Consider the following 17,763-nt stretch of genomic DNA (forward strand, 5'->3'; position numbering starts at 1 on the left):
CCTAAAGTGAGGCGACCAGAACTGCACACAGTACTCCAAATGTGGCCTAACCAAAGTCCTGTACAGTTGTAACATCACTTCACGACTCTTGAATTCAATCCCTCTGCTAATGAACGCTAATACACCATAGGCCTTCTTACAAGCTCTATCCACCTGAGTGGCAACTTTCAAAGATCTATGAACATAGACCCTAAGATCCCTCTGTTCCTCCACCTCACTAAGAACCTTACCATTAACCCTGTATTCGCATTCTTATTTGTCTTTCCAAAATGGACAACCTCACACTTGGCAGGGTTGAACTCCATCTGCCACTCCTCAGCCCAGCTCTGCATCATATCTAAGTCTCTTTACAACCGACAACAGCCCTCCTCACTATCCACAACTCCACCAATCTTCGTATCATCTGCAAATTTGACTATGACTGATCTTTATCATGGGCTCAGCTCACCATAACCTTTAATCCCTTTACTGATCAAAGATCTACCTCTGCCTTAAAATCATTCAACAAGGAAGCCTCAACAGCTTCACTGGGCAGGGAATTCCACAGATTCACAACCCTCTGGGGGGAAGAAATTCCTCCTCAGCTCAGTCCAAAATCTGCTCTCCCCTTATTTTGAGGCTATGCCCTGTAGTTCTAGTTTCATCCCCGAGTGGAAGCAGCCTTTTTATTTTTGAGGTTATGTGCAATGGTTCTAATTTCACCTTATCTATTCCTTACTCTTCAAAAATCTATCTAATGATGACCATGAATCCATTGTTGATTCTTGTAAAAACCCATCTGGGTCATTAATGCCCTTTAGGGAAGGAAACTGCTATCCTTACCTGGTCTGGGCCTACACATGACTCCAGACCCACAGCAATGTGGTTGACTCTTAACTGGGCAATGGGCAATAAATACAGCAGGTCAGGCAGCATCCGAGGAGCAGGAAAATTGATGTTTCAGGCCTGAAACGTCGATTTTCCCTGTTCCTCTGAGACTGCCTGACCTGCTGTGCTTTTCCAGCACCACTCTAATCTTAACTCTAATCTCCAGCATCTGCAGTACCCACTTTCACCTAATGGGCAATAAATGCTGGCCTAGTAGTGACCCCTCATCCTGTGAGTGAATAAAAATGAACTTGAACTCTTCATCAAAACTCTGCACCTTTTGGATGGTTGACGTAACAAAACATTGGGTCTTTTTTGTGGTGGTCACACTCTCTCTCTCTCTCTCTCTCCTCTTCCGTCACCAATAACCTCTCCTCCCTCACTCTCGCCTCCAGCACCTCTCCTGAGTATCTCTTCCCCCTCCTGCGGTCTTTCCTCAGGTATACATTGGACAACGTTCGAATTGCAAACCCTAACACATCACAGAGTGACCAAGATCCCCAGCTGCCAAATTCGCACTGACCTTTGCACTGTAACCCCTGACGGAACAGCCCCTTCAGCAATTTCTTGCAGGACTGGCAGACGGTGGGCCGGGTGTAGGAGTGCACAGCGAACGTGTGTGGAACCTTGACCTTTGACAGGAAGATTTTGTCCAGCTCAATCGGCCGTCCCGTGTAGATGCCCAGGTTCAGGCGCTTTTCCTTCAGAGACACTGTTTCCACCAAGCTCTTCTGTACTTGAAGAAAGCCAGGGCCAGAGGGAGATGGACAGAGAAAGATTGGGAAGAGAAAATGTTTTAAAAGGTCAGACATTAAAGATCCAAAATTTTGGAGGCTTGAAATTTAAGAGAAGCAACAACTTTGTGGTATTATCGCTGGACTGCTAATGCAGAGAACCAGGTAAGGTTTGGGGACCTGGGTTCAAATCCCGCCACAGCAGATGATACAATTTCAATTCGATAAAAACCCGGAATTAAGTCTCTCATGATGACCATGAATCCATTGTCGATTTTTGGAAAAACCCATCTGGTTCACTGATGTCCTTTAGGGAAGGAAACTGCCATCCTTACCTGGTCTTAACTCTTAACCCCGTCTGGGTAATTAGGGGTGGGCAATAAATGCTGGCCTCGCCAGCAATGCCCTTATCCCGTGAATGAAAAAGGCAATTTAGTGAAGGATGTTTTTTCCCAAACCCCTGGCAAATATGCAGCTCGAGCAAACACCAAAAAAACACCAGGTAGACATTCGACCCACCTTGGTTTGTGTAAACTGGCTGATACTGACCATGCAATACTCCAAAATGCACCAAATCATTAGAACACACTTTGGGACATCACAGTTGTTCATTAAGGTACCAAACAACGACTCTCATCCAATAATTTGCCAATACCCTCACAAGCAGCACTTAAAGAGAGAGGAAACCAACTGTTCAGACATCCTTATGGGATCCTGCTGTGTATAAAACAGCTGTATTTTCTAATATAACATCAGTCTTCAAAGCATCTGTCTTCAAAGCAATGTTTGGGGTAGCTTAGCACTGTTGCCTCACAGAGCGAGGGACCCGGATTCGATCCCACCCTTGGGGGGCTGTCTTGTGGAGTTTGCACATTCTCCCTGCGTTTGCATGGATTTCCTCTGGATGCTCCGGTTTCCTCCCATAGTCCAAAGATGTGCAAGTTAGGGTTGATTGGCCGTGCTATGTTGCTCCATTGTGTCCAGGGATGTGCAGACTAGGTGAGCTAGCCATGGGAAACGCAGTGTTGTAGGGTATGGGGCTGGGGCTATGCAAGACAGCCTTTGGAGGGTTGATACAGACTCAATGGGCCGAATGGCCTCTTTCCATGCTGTAGGGATTCCATAAATTATCTAAAAATGTTAAGTACGGTTAAAGGACATCATTTCCAAATCTGCCATGAGGTCCTCCTTTGGGGCCAAGTTCAAGTTATGCTCAATGTCTGATCAGAGGGTCATTAATCTTTGTGATTCTCCAGAGCAGTGGAGGTAGACGGAGAGTGCATACATTCACAGCCGAGTTAGATGGATGTTTACCCAACAAGGGAATCGACATTTATAGGGGAAAGGGATGGAAAGTGGAGATGAAGGCACAATCAAATCAGCCAGGATTGTTGCCGGGAATGGAGGGTTTGAGTTTTAAGGACAAGCGAGGACTCTTTCTCTCCCAGAGCATAGGAGGTGGAGGGGTGACCTTATAGAGGCTTATAAAATCATGAGGGACATGGTTAAGATGAGTAGCCAAGGTCTTTACCCCAGATTATGGGAATCCAAAACTAGTGGGCAAAGGTTTAAGGTGAGACGGAAACTTTTTCACCCAGAGGGTGGTACGTGTATGGAATGAGCTGCCGGAGGAAGTGGTGGAGGCTGGTACAATTACAACATTTATAAGGCATCTGGGTGGGTATATGAATAGGAAGGGATTAGAGGGATATGGGCCAAGCGCTGGCAAGTGGGACTAGATTAACTTTGGTTATCGAGTCAGCATGGACGGGTTGGGCTGAAGGGCCTGTGACTGTGCTGTGTGACTGTATCAAAATGCACTGCGTTGGGGTTTTCCCAGGATTAAAACAAAAACACAATAGGGATTGGAGAACAAGCTTTTAAACAGGATCAGGGTCGATAAGATGGAGTTAATAACTCAGCAGTTTACCACCTGGGTGTCACTCGGTGAAGTGAGGAGGAGCTCAGCGACTGACAATCGCGAGCTGATGGATCCTGTCAGCGAGGTGTTGGACAGTCGCCTCTTTCTGGCCCCACTGCAGTTATTCGGGATGCTAAACGCACACCTCTTGTGGTAGTTCAGTCCGCAACCTGTTTCCAAAATAGAACAAAACATGGAGGACATTACACACAGGGTTTTCCCCTCTCCCCCCCCCCCCCCTCCAATCCCAAGTCTACTCCCACCACCTCCAGCCAACCCTGGTACAAAAAGGCCAGAAATAATACTTTGCATTGCTATATCACCTCCAAACCCAGGTGCTTCACTGGAGCAATTTACAAAGCACAACCTTGGAAGACTCACATCATGAGTTACTAGGTGAATTGTCCAAACGTTTGTTCAACAAGGTGGATTTTAAGAGGCATCTTAAAAGGGCGATGAGATATATAGTGACCGGAATGGGGTCAGTCAAGTGGTCCTCATAGAATCTGAGCTCCCTGACTGGGGTTATTAATCTGGTCCAATCAGGGAGCCCTGGCTGACAGATAGAAACAGGAGTGTCTTCCTGGTGGTAGAAATTGAATAAAGATTCGTGCACTGTGTGTCTCGCACTGTGTCTCACACCAGCACAAAAAAAAAGAAAAAAAAGAAAAAAAAAGAAACAGGAGTGTCAGGGGTTCTGTTCACTCAGAGCTGGCTCTGAGGGAGCAGGATCAGCGTCAAGAAGTCTCCACACGTAAATAAAGGGAGACGGGATACCAGCCTCTATGGAGTTATTGCAATGGCCACGAGACATTCCTGAAGAAATTCACACGCAACTGTTGTCTTTTGAGTTTGATAGGTATTTCTGGCATCATGCTGTTATTTGGGAAGCTTGATTCCTTTGATCCTGCCAAAGACAAGGCCTTGTACAGGGAAGATGTTAGTTTTTTCTCTGCAAATGACACTGGGGGCAAATGAAAAGCAACGAGTTGTTCTCCTGGCAGCTTGTGGACCCACAGCTAGTTCAGTTATTTGGAGTCTAATGTTCCCTGAGGCACCAGATACCAAAACCTTTCAATGAGCTGCCAGAGGATGTGGTGGAGGCTGGTACAATTGCAACATTTAAAAGGCATCTGGATGGTTATATGAATAGGAAGGGTTTGGAGGGATATGGCCTGGGTGCTGGCAGGTGGGACTAGATTGGGTTGGGATATCTGGTCGGCATGGACGGGTTGGACCGAAGGGTCTGTTTCCATGCTGTACATCTCTATGACTCTAAGTGTTGATGGATTTAGTTATGGAATATTATGACCCCAAGCCTCTAATTCTGGGACGCTATTGGTTTTACTCAGTAATTCAAGAACTAGGGGAATCCATATTGGGATTTTTGATGAGCTTAAGGTAACCTGGCAGAGGCATGTGACTTTGGTTTAAGTCTTAATGAGATGCTGAGACGGTTTGGGATGTGGCATTAATGATATAACCATGCAAAAGTGCCTACCAGCTGAAACCCAACTGGACTTGAACCAGGCACTACACCTGGCTTTGTCGTTGGAAAATGCAGTAAGTGGAGCGTATGAGTTGAGGGTATTCCGATGGAAGTGGGCACCCTCGCCAATCTGACTGAGCTTGGGCGAAGGCAATTGCACAGCCTCACTCAGGACATTATCCTGGACAGAGGGACTCTAGGTCAGCTCACAACTAAACCCCAAAACAAACCCAAACAGTTCAAATTCCCTGCAGGGTGCGGGTGGGCAGTTGCTGCCGGTGTGTGGACTCAAGACAGCAAAAGAGTCCAACTAGACCTCAGCTGAGTAAGAGAGCTCACAGGCTGGAGAGTGCACATCCTGGAAAGCCCACCTACATCTGGTCTGGAACAGTTACATTGCTTAGCAACATCCAAATCTGAACCAATCGAAATAAACCTCTGATGAAATGGTGACCCGGTTCTAATGGAGGACGATACCAGTGCGGCTATATCAGTGATTGCAGAACCAGTCTTTAACAAAATTCGCCCCGGACGCCAACTCTTTAGTTTGCACAAGACCTCGGTCAGACTGAGAGCCTATACCCAGGAACCTTTACAGATTAAAAGGTACAACTTCGGTTCCGGTCTCTTATGAGAAACAGCTGGTTCAGTTCCCACTGATTGTAGTAAAAGGTTTGGGCCCGAGCTCGATGGGGTGAAATTGGTTGAGAAAGATTCACTTTGACTGGCTCAACCTTTCTCGATTAGAGAGTGGCTGCCTGATTGACGTCCTAATTAAATACCGGAAGGTTCTTCAGGAAGGTCTAGGGTCTATCAAAGGAGCCAAGGTCAGCTGGCATGTTGACCAGGAAGTAATTCCACGATTCTGCAAGGCCTGCTCAGTGCCACCTGCCTCATGGGCAGAGGTATTTGCAGAAATGCTGTAGCTGTTACAAAACTCTGGTGCGGCCTCACCTGGAGTATTGCATACAGTCCTGGTCACCGCATTATAGAAAGGATGTGGAAGCTTTGGAAAGGATGCAGAGGAGATTTACCAGGATGTTGGCTGGTATGGAGGGAGGGTCTTATGAGGAAAGGCTGAGGGACTTGAGACTGTTTTTGCTGGAGAGAAAAAAGTTGAGAGGTGACTTAATAGAGACATACAAGATAATCAGAGGGTTAGATAGGGTGGACAGTGAGAGCCTTTTTCCTCTGATGGTGATGGCTAGCATGAGGGGACATAGATTTAAATCGAGGGGTAATAGATATAGGACAGGCGTCAGAGGTAGATTCTTTACTCAGAGAGTAATAGGGGTGTGGAACGCACTGCCTGCAACAGTAGTAGACTCGCCAACTTTAAGGGCATTTAAATGGTCATTGGATAAACACATGGATGATAATGAAATAGTGTAGGCTAGATGGGCTTCAGATTGGTTCCACAGGTTGGCGCAACATTGAGGGCCGAAGGGCTTGTACCGTGCTGGAATGTTCTATGTTCTAAATCAGGAGGCTGGAAAGTGAGGGAATCATCAAAGCCAGCCCAGTTTGTGGAACGGGCAGCGCTGGGCGTACTGATTGTGAAGCCTAACGGGACAGTTCACCTGTTAAACCAACGGTAAACCATTTCTCACTGCTGGAGAAGTGCGATCTGGTATTGACATGCGATGCCTACCTGCACAGCATCGAGGTAATATTAGCTCATAGGTGGCCCAAGGGATAGGAACGCCCAATAGCATTTAGGACTTTAGGTAACGCAGAGCATAAATACGCCCAGATAGAGAAGGTAGGTTTGGGGGGTCATATTTCGATGTAGGTTTGCTCACTGAGCTGGAAGGTTCATTTCCAGATGTTTCGTCACCCTATTAGGAAACATCTTCGGTGGGCCTCTGGGTGAAGCACTGTTGCTGATTCCTGCTTTCTATTTATATGTTTGTATTCCTTTGTTTTGGTGATGTCATTTTCGGTGGTGATGTCATTTCCTGCGGTGATGTCATTTCCTGTTCTTTTTCTCAAGGGGTGGTAAATGGGGTCTACGGTCATATTTAGGGTCAGGAAGTTCCACCAATACCTTTACGGATACAAATTTGTAATATTAATGGACCACAAAGTCCTGCTAGGTCTACTTAAAGACAAGGCAAGTGAATGCAGATGCATTGAGCCACCTCCCCCGGCAGATACCCCACCGTTGGGACTGCCACTGGAAGAGTCTGTCACGGTTTTAAATTTCCTGACCACAATTCCAGTCACAGCTGACAATATCAGAGTTTGGACAGAGAAAGTTTCGATCGTGGCAAAACTGAAACAGCTGGGGGTGATGGGGGGTGGGGGGTGGGGGGCATGAGAACCAAAGGGTTGTCACGACATGCAGGTTCAAGTGGGATTGATGGGATACCTCCATGGAGAGTTAGCATGGACCCGACAGGCCAAATGGCCTTACTTGAGGGCATAAATGACTCCCTGGCACCAGGAAGGATTCTCCAGCTCTTCAGCAAAATAGTGCCATGGAATACTTTATCCAACAGAGTCTTTAATTAATATCTCAGCCAAAGGAGAGAGTCTCCCAATGGGGCAGCACTCCCGCAGTCCTGACACCGGGAGCATCAGCCCAGATATTGCACACAAGCTTCCGGAGTGGAGCGAAAGGCTTCTGATCTAGTGGCATGGGAAAGGAGTTCACGAGTGGAATGAGCCCTGGCTGTTTTGTGCTTGTTCCACATCCGCCTGCACAGATCCCAAGCCTCAGGAATTTGGGAATGTGGGCAGGGATTATACACGGCACTACTGGGACATGGAAGCATTAGGTAAACGCCGGTGCTTTGCAATGTCACACCGAGGCCTTATAGAAAGATCATAGAATCGTTAAGACACTGAGGCCTTTCGGCCTGTTGTGTCAGTGCTATACCTCGACCATAGCTACCCAATTCCACCTCTCCCCCCATTCCCCAACCTTCTCAGATAATTATCCAATGTTCAGTTGTCCTGAGGCCTCTCTCCTGTTCTTTCCAAGTTTGGAATAAAAAGGGAAGCCAAGAAAAGCCTTTTCCATCTTAAATGATGACAGCACAGGATACGAAACCAGGATGAGGCTGGGAAAAATCACAAAAATGAAACAAGGTGAATCCTGCAGAAACAAGTTAGGACAGGATCGGGCAAGCTGGGGGTAGGTGCCAGGTAGTGCTGGGAAATGACTGACTCAGTTCATCTCAGAGAAAGTGAGGACTGCTGATGCTGGAGATCAGAGTCGAGAGTGTGGTGCTGGAAAAGCACAGCCGGTCAGGCAGCATCCGAGGAGCAGGAGAATCAACATTCCTGATGAAGGGCTTTTGCCTGAAACGTTGATTCTCCTGAACTTCGGATGCTGCCTGACCTGCTGTGCTTTTCCAGCACCACAATCCCGACTCTAACTCAGTTCATCAATCCGCTGTACAACACTCTGCCAACAGGTGGAGCCCAAGGCTGCATTACAAAACCAAAATGGCCAGTTGAGATTCCAAGAGGGCTATCAGGAACCGGTGCAGGAGAGCGGCCTACATTTATGGATTTGGCAGGGTGCGGGGGTGGGGGAGTGAGAATTCAAATTCTGGGTTCAAGAACAAACTGCTAATCAAATCTTTAATCAGTGGCAAGGCGATGGGGAAGGGTTGTTTTAACAGCAAAGACTTAAAAGAGAGAGTTTTAAAAAAAAATTCACGCATGTGAATGTGGGCATCTCTGGTAGCATTCATTGCCCTCGTTAAGAGCCAATCCCAGTGCTGTGGGTCTGGAGTCACATATAGGCCAAAATAAATTTTCTCCCAAAGAACAGAGAACGTGCCCAAAGAACAGAGAACGTGCAGCACAGGCCCTTTGGCCCATCCATTTCTGTGCCAACACATGATGCCTTTCTAAAGTAAAAGCCTTTTGCCCCTGCATGGTCTGTATCCCTCTATTCCCTGCCCATTCATGTATCTGTCAAGATGCCTCTCAAACATTGCTACTGCACCCACCTCCATGAAGATGTACTCTGGCAGCGCATTCCAGGCACTTAACACCTTCTGTGTGGAAAAAAAAACTGCCTCTCACATCTCCTTTAAACTTACCCCCTTTTACCATAACCCTATGTCTCCTATTAATTTCTACCCTGGAAAAAAGACTCCAATTATCCATTGGGCATGATGGCTCAGTGGTTAGTACTGCTGCCTCATGGCACCGGGGATCTGGGTCCAATTCCACCCCTGGGTGACTGTCTTGTGTGGAGTTTGCACATTGTCTGTGTGCGTTTCCTCCCTCAGTCCACCAATATGCAGGTTAGGGTGGATTGGACCATGGGGAATTGTCCCATAGTGTACAGGGATGTACAGGTTAGGGTGGATTGGCCTTGGGAAATTGTCCTGTAGCTTTCAGTAATGTAGAAATAGGATGGGATGCTCTTCAATGGGTTGGTGTGGACTCGATGGGCTGAATGGCCTGCTGAATGCACACTGCAGGGATTCTATGAATCTATTTTTGAAAACTTCTATTAGGTCACCCCTCATCCTTCGACATTTAAGTGAAAACAAACTGAGTTTGTCCAATCTCCCCTCGTAGCTAATAAAATCCACACCAGGCAACTTAAACTGTTTCTGCACCCTCTCCAAAGCCTCCACATCCTTTGGTCTTGTGGCAATCAGAACTTTATGCAATATTCCATAAAGGATATTACTGATCTCGATGGGTTTTTACATTAATCAATAGTGGTTACTGGGTTGTCATTGGGGCCAACCTATTATTGAATTCAAGTCTCACCAAACCCACGTTCCAAGGAGGTTAACCTGGGCTTGTCCAGTGACATTACTACTACACCCCCACCCCAATCGTCCAAGTGAATGGCATAAAATGTAGAAAACAAGGCAGAGAAAGCAAGGTAGACCAAGGTTGAATCATCCAATGGTACAAGCCAGCAGATGCTGGCCTGGCAGAAGGCATTCAGATAGGTCACCTAAATAAAATCACTACAGAAAGGATGTGTAGGCCATTCTGAGTCTGACTTGCCATGGCAGTCTGGTCATGGTCTTAACAGCACTGTATTGCCTGCTCCCCATAACTTCCGACCCTCTTGTACACCAAAATTCTGTGTACTATCATACTAAAGTGTGGAAGGAGGCCATTCGGCCCAACAAATCCACACTAACCCTCCCATCCAGATCCACACACCCCCCTCCCCACCCCATCTCCGTAGCACTTCCCATGGCTAACCCACCTAACCTGCACATCCCTGGACACTATGGGGCAATTTAGCAAGGTCAATCCACCCTAGCCTGCACATCTTTGGATTGTGGGATGAAACTCACGCAGACACTGGGAGAACGTGCAGACCCCACACAGACAGTTGCCTAAGGGTGGAATCAAACCTGGGTCCCCGATGCTGTGAGGCAGCAGTGCTAACCACTGAGCCACTGTACTGTGTGGAATCCAATACAACGTTAAAAGAAAAATCACACAACACCAGGTTACATTCGAGCAGGTTTATTTGGAAGCACTAGCTTTCAGAGTGCTGCTCCTTTATCAGGTAACTAGCTAATGAAGGAGCGGTGCTGCGAAAGTTAGTACTTCCAAATAAAGCTGTTGGACAATAACCTGGTGTCGTGTGACCTTCAACTTTGTCCACCCCAGTCCAACACCGGCTCTTCCACATCATAATCCAATATATTCATACCATCGAATAAATAAATGATGGAGCTCTCACTACTCTCAGGGAAAAAGAATTTCAAACACAACCATCTCTTCCTCGTCGCCATCTTAATGGGAGATCCCATATTTTGAAACTACGCCCCCTAGTTCTAGATTCTTTCATGACGGGGAACATCCTTCCAATCTCTCGCCCATCCACGCCTCTTAGAACCTTCATGATGTGGGGGAGGCTGGTGTTGGACTGGGGGTGGACAAAGTTAAAAATCACGCGATACCAGGTTATAGTCCAACAGGTTTAATTGGAAGCACTAGCTTTCGGAGTGACACTCCTTCATCAGGTGGTTGTGCAATCTTTAAAAGTCATTTAAAAGACATTTGGAGAAGGACATGAACAGGAAAGGTTTGGAGGAATATGGGCAGATAGGACTGGTTTAGTTTGGGATTATGTTCGGCATGGGCTGGTTGGACCGAAGAGTGTGTTTCAGTGCTGTACGACTCTAAATGCTAAATCACCTCACATTCTTTCAAACTCCGACACGCATGCGCCCAACCCGCTCAAACTTTCCTCAAGACCTGACCCTTCATCCAGGGAATCAGCTGAGCAAACCATCTCTCAATTGCTTCCGAAGCAAGTAATCCTCCCACAGATACTCAGTTTCCTGACCTACAGGCCACAACCAGTGAAGACTGGGGACAATATTTCATCCTCACTAACTCTCAACACTGGAGCCCCCCAGGGGTGCATACTCAGCCCCTTACTGTACTCACTGTATACCCATGACTGCGTTGCCAAATACCAGTCTAACACCATTTACAAGTTCGCTGATGACACCACCATAGTCGGTCGAATCTTAGATGGCGACGAAACAGACTACAGATAGGAGGTGGAAGACCTGGAAAAATGGTGCACTGAGAACAACCTAGCTCTCAGTGCTGGCAAAACCAAGGAACTCATTATTGACTTTCGGCAGGATGTTACTCATGTCCCCCTACACATTAACAGCACAGAGGTGGAACGAGTGGAGTGTCAAGCTCCTGGGAGTGGTCATTCACAACAAACTTTCCTGGACTCTTCATATGGACGCATTGGTTACAAAGCTGAAAAATGTGTTGCTGGACAAGCGCAGCAGGTCAGGCAGCATCAAAGGAGCAGGAGAATCGACATTTCGGGCATAAGCCCATCTTCAGCTCTGATCTCCAGCATCTGCAGTCCTCACTTTCTCCGCACTGGTTACAAAGGCCCAACATCTCTTCTTCCTCAGGCAGCTGAGGAAATTTGGCATGACGGCGAATACCCTTAACAACTCTTATAGGTACGCCATCGAGAGCATTCTGTCTGGATGTATCACTACCTGGTATGGCAACTGTGCTGTTCAAGATTGGAGACGGTTACAGAGTGTGAACAACTCAGCCCAGACAATCACAAAGGCCAACCTACCATCTACAGAATCCATCTACCAGGCCCGCTGTCAAGGAAAGGCTGCCAACATTCTCAAAGATCCATCCCACCCTGGCAATGTTTTTCTACAACCTCTACCATCAGACACAACGTGGAGTTTCACTCAGTGCCTGAATCCACGCAGTACCTCTTCAGTGTTTTTGATGGGACACAGTGAAGGGGGAATCCCAGCTGGTGGGAATACTGGACAAACCTGGTTTGCTCTTTATTTATTATGGTGGTCAGTCACTGAGCACACTCACAAGAGGCTACCAATGTACTTTTGGCAAAAGCGCAACATTAATTACACACAACAGTAAATGAAACATGAACTACACTATTCAAGAATTACATGAAATAACCTTATTCCAAATAGAAATAAAGGTTCAACCCTTTTCCTCTCAGCAAGACTTTACAGATACTCAAGTGTCATTGAACAAATTAAGGTTCCTTGTTCAGTGGATATGGCTATAACTGGTTTGCTTTAACAAACTCCTCCAATCACGTAATGCAGTTTCTTTAGTTAACACCTCTTCCGGAGATCCTGAGACTTTTAACACAGCTCACTTATTTCTTACCACAGCTTCCCGAAACTCCTTTTCCATAGTCATCTGTTTCTAGAGCTTTTCTCCTACTCAGGACTTCTTTACTTCTATCCGTAAATAAATTAACTTTTAAACTCGGTTCACCCCAGTCCAACACCGTCACCTCCAAATCATTACTTCTATCCTGACTGTTTTGCAGGTTACTACAAACTAACAGAACTTCGGTGGTCTGACTGTACTTGCACACATCTCCTCACCTTCTAGATGACTCTGTCTTTGTTTCCCTGCATCTTCTATCACAATGGAAATATGGTGCTGTAAACGGTGAGATTTAAATGCATTTTTAATATGATTTGTTTTAAGTTTTGGTTACTGACTTATGAGTTGTGTGTGTTTGAAGTTAATTAAACCAAATGTTTTAATAACCAGCACCTATGGGACCAGGAGTACACTGGTTGATCAAAAGGTCTGCTAATCAATGTAAAAAACACACTAAGTAATGGAAACATTATAGAGAGGGTATACACATTGCTGTTAGACTTTATTTAAAGCATAAATCACTTAATTAATAATGCAACTTTACCTTAAATAAAAGTTACCAACAGAAAGCCTTCTCATGTTCACCCTCAACTGACCACGCAGAGATTGCGATAAAACAGTAAACCTCCAGTACTTTGAGTATATATTGTTTGCCAGTTTATCGAGATTGTCAGTTCAAACAAGGTTTACTGGATTAACTTGTAAGTAGATCTGCAGTCATGTTGATTTACTTTAAAGTCGTTTGAAATCCACTTTGGGAGCACTGATTGGCTTTTGCTGACCTTAGGATGGTTTATGACTTAGCAAGGTAAATTGCATTGCTTTTAAATTTGTTAGATATTTCTAGATTTAGGGTTTTTTTTAAAAGCTTAGGGGAAACATTCAGTTCAGAGGGAGATACTTTCTTTAAAGTTTACTTTGCCTTGGAGGGTGTTGTTTATATAGAGTGGTGCTCCTGAGAAGAGGGGATTATCATAAAACAAGATTTTGTTAGGGTAAGGAAATGGTGATAGCCCCTGAACAGAAGTGTTGGGAATAAAGCCTTGAAGCTGAATAAATTCAGGTGTACATTAGATCACAGAAGGAGCTATTAGCATGCCCAATCTAGGAGTTAAAATCATTACCAAGATGTTAATAGAATAGAATCCCTACAGTGTGGAAACAGGCTCTTTGGCCCAACATGTCCATACTGACCCTCTGAAGAGGAACTCATCCAGATCCATTCCTCTCCCCTGTTACTCTACATTTATCCCTGACTAATGCACCTACACATCCCTGAACACCATGGGCAATTCAGCACGGCCACTTCACCCTAACTTGCACATCTTTGGACTGTGGGAGGAAACCGGAGCATCCCTGAGAAAACCCACACAGACACAGGGAGAACGTGCAAACTCCACACAGACAGTCGCCTATGGGTGGAATCGAACCTGGGTCCCTGGCGCTGTGAGCTACTGTGATTTAGTTTTTCTTCTGGTGAGTGTACTGTACAAATGGTGTTTTTTTGGTAATTGTAAGGAAATGTTTTGGGATTAATAGGATTATACTTAAAAAATCTTGTAGGTAATTCTAATTTATCTTTTTTTGGATTATAAACTTTCATTTAATTGCTGAAACAGAATCTGTAACATTGCATAAGTTTGTTCCAGTGAGAGACCACCTCATTAAAACTAACTCAAAACATGATTTGTCCAGCTGGATTTCCCAGACTGGGATCTGAGCGGTTGAGGAATAATTATATTACCTAGGATTATGGCAATAGATTTTTCATCTTCTCTACTCGTTACTCAATGCACAGAACTATTGACCTCATAGGTCGTAAAGGCTACGTCACAACAAATTCTCACACAACATGGTACCACATTCAAAACTCAAAAATGAAAGTAAAACTGCTCTTCCCTCCATACCACAGAGGATAGAAATAAATCAAATATGTAGTCCTGTTCACTTCAGAACCAAAGTTTCCAAATAATGGTAGCAATTAACTTTGTTCTCCAAAACACAAGCTGCCAGAGGAAGTGGTAGAGGCTGGTACAATTACAACAGTTAAAGGGCACCTGGATGGGTAGATGAATAGGAAGGGTTGAGAGGGATATGGGCCAAATGCCAGCAAATGGATGAGATTTATTTAGGACATGTGGTCAGCATGGAGGAGTAGGACCGAAGGGTCTGTTTCTGTGCTGTACATCTCTATGTTCAGGATTTCCAACTCTTTCCCCTTCAACTGTTTGAACTTCTGTAGAAAGAAAGCTACATTACAGAAAAACGTGCTGTCCCTGTCCTGAGAGTGTTTGATGGGGAACAGTGTAGAAGGAACTTTACTCTGCATCTAACCCTGTGCTGTCCCTCACCTGGGAGTGTTTGATGGGGGGGACAGTGTAGATGGAGCTTTACCCTGTATCTAACCCCGTGCTGTCCCTGTCCTGGGAGTGTTTGATGGGGACAGTGTAGAGGGAGCTTTACTCTGCATCTAACCCTGTGCTGTCCCTGTCCTGGGAGTGTTTGATGGGGGGCAGTGCAGAGGGAGCTTTACTCTGTATCTAACCCTGTGCTGTCCCTGTCCTGGGAGTGTTTGATGGGGGGGGACAGTGTAGAGGGAGCTTTACCCTGTATCTAACCCCGTGCTGGCCCTGTCCTGGGAGTTTTAGATGGGGGACAGTGCAGAGGGAGCTTTACTCTGTATCTAACCCTGTGCTATCCCTTTCCTGGGTGTTTTATCAGGGACAGTGTAGAGAGAGCTTTACTTTCGGTTTAGAAAGCAGCAGCAGCTTTACTCTGTCTCTAAACCTAGGTCATGCATGCTGTGTTCTGGTGAAAGGGAGTGCCATTTGTGTGGAAGGAAACTATCAGAGGGATGATGCCAGCGTTGTTGAATAGCCAGCTGAGACACTTGCTTAGATTAGATTAGATTAGATTACTTGCAGTGTGGAAACAGGCCCCTTGGCCCAACAAGTCCACACCGACCCTCCGAAGAGCAACCCACCCAGACCCATTCCCCTACATTCACCCTGTCACACTACGGGCAATTTAGCACGGCCAATTCACCTAACCTGCACATCCAGAAACCCAGCGCAGTTGGACAGCTTCAGCCTAGCCTGGAAGTCTGGAAACTGTGCTGCAGAAAGGAAATGGGTGTGTTCTTACCGTCACACTTCAGTCCCTGTCTCACCAGCCCGAACAGCATCTCGCCACAATGGTCACAGAACGCTGGCGCGCGGTACGAGTGCACATTCAGGGCATGTGGGCGAATCTGGAAATCCTCAAAAGTTGCAGCACCTTAAAAAGACAAAGGAGGAAATCAACGTGAATTCTCTAAGACAAGTGCAGAGCAGCTTTGCAGACTATTCCAGGACAGAATACCTCCCTGCGGACCCCCAGATGGCAGAACTCTGCAAACTACCTTCACTGTGATTAGGAATGCACCTATTCCATTTTGAATATCCTCTGCTCCAGCCTGTTCCCACACTGTAGGAAATCTTTGACAACAAACCGCACAGAATATTCAAGACGTGGTCTCGCCCTGCATAACATGCTTGGATTTATCTTCAACTCCTCTCATAATGAAGGACAACATCCCACGATGTTCTTGCACAGAAACCTTTCATAATCTGGGCACCAGAACACTTAAATCCCTTTGCACCTCAGAATTCTACAGTCATTCTCCATTTAAAGTAGTACTCTACTTTGTTCTTCCTGATGAAATGAATAACTTCACATTTTCCCACACTGTATCCCTGCTCGCTCACTCAGCCTCTCGTATTGGTCAGTAATGTCCATATGATTTCTTCACAACATTTCTTCCTATCTCTCTTGGTGCCATCTGTGCATTTGGCTGCTATGCCCTTCACTGCCCTCTTCCAAGTCATTGACGTCAATTGTAAAATTCCAATGTTACAGCACAGATCCCTCAGGGCTTGCAAATATATATTACCCCCTACACCATGTGCTTTGATATTTGGATCAGCCTTCGCTGGGTTAGCATATTGAACACCTTCTGAAAATTCAAGTGTACCATGGCAACAGACTCCCCTTTATTCATAGCCTCTGCTCCTCATTCAAATAAATCAATTAAATTGGTTAAGCCCGATCCCCCTCCAGCAAAACCATATGTGGACTCTTCCAACATCTCCAAACAAAGTACACATCTAACACCTTCCACATGAGCAGATGTCAATGAGTAGATGACTCATGTTTGCTTCTTCCCAGTCCGATGAGAGCATTCCCTGAATCGGGGGAATTTTGGAAAACTAACACCATCTATTACCTCACTTCTTTTTCTCCAAAACCCCTCAGATGAAGTCCACTAAGACCCAGACGCTTATCAATCCAGCTACATCTGGTTTGGTTAGCACCACTTCCCTTGTAAATTTTACTCAGTTCCCCTCTCTCTTTCAACTCTTGATTTACAGCCATTTCTAGCATTCTTCTGTATTCTCAAGAATGAAGGCGGAAGCAAACTAGTTGATTATTCATCCACCTACTTCCTTATTAACTCCCTATAATCACTCTCTCGTAGACTAACATGGAGTTTCTCTTTTCCTTTTCAAATGCCTTGCTATCCATTTACACTCCTAGCGAATGTCTTTGAATCTAACTCTTCCTGCCTAATTAACTTTGGTCACTCCACGCTGTTCTTTGTATCCAAACCAATCATTGATCTGACTTGATTTATTATTATCACATTTACTGGGGCACAGTGAAAAGAGGAAAGATGAAACCCAACTTGGTCCAAGTGGATGAGAAGCACTGAAGGAGAATACAGCAGACGTACATGGTAGGTACGTTGGGAAAAGTGTAGGCTCCATTAGGAACCATAGAGATGATGCGTGCCCTCAATGAGTACTTTGCATCAGTCTTCACAATGGAAAAGGATGGCGTTGGTATAGACATCAGGGTGCAGAACAGAGTGTGGTGAACTCGGACAATCACAAAGGCCAACCTCCCATCTATAGAATCCATCTACCAGGCCCACCGTCAAGGAAAGGCCACCTGCGTTCTCAAACATCCATCCCACCCTGGCAATGTTTTTCTACAACATCTACCATTGAGGAGAAGGTATAGAAGCCTGAACACACGCACCAGCCGGTTTCATAACAGTTTCC

The 17,763-nt window shown here is 45.7% G+C and overlaps 1 protein-coding gene across 1 annotated transcript in view; it reads right to left on the bottom strand.

The window, feature by feature from the left end:
- prkd2 (protein kinase D2) overlaps positions 1-17,763 on the bottom strand; it is a 121,749-nt gene that overhangs the window by 24,857 nt on the left and 79,129 nt on the right. The window contains exons 3-5 of the mRNA XM_043680868.2: positions 15,806-15,937; positions 3,535-3,692; positions 1,391-1,598 (exon numbers count right to left, since the gene is read on the bottom strand). Coding sequence (XP_043536803.2) covers positions 1,391-1,598; positions 3,535-3,692; positions 15,806-15,937 — 498 coding nt within the window. The remainder of the gene's footprint in view (positions 1-1,390; positions 1,599-3,534; positions 3,693-15,805; positions 15,938-17,763) is intronic.

This window comes from Chiloscyllium plagiosum, unplaced genomic scaffold, assembly GCF_037043375.1.
Source record: "Chiloscyllium plagiosum isolate Xiang-an unplaced genomic scaffold, Cpla_swu_hap1 HiC_scaffold_47, whole genome shotgun sequence".
In the NCBI taxonomy this organism is placed as follows: domain Eukaryota; kingdom Metazoa; phylum Chordata; class Chondrichthyes; order Orectolobiformes; family Hemiscylliidae; genus Chiloscyllium; species Chiloscyllium plagiosum.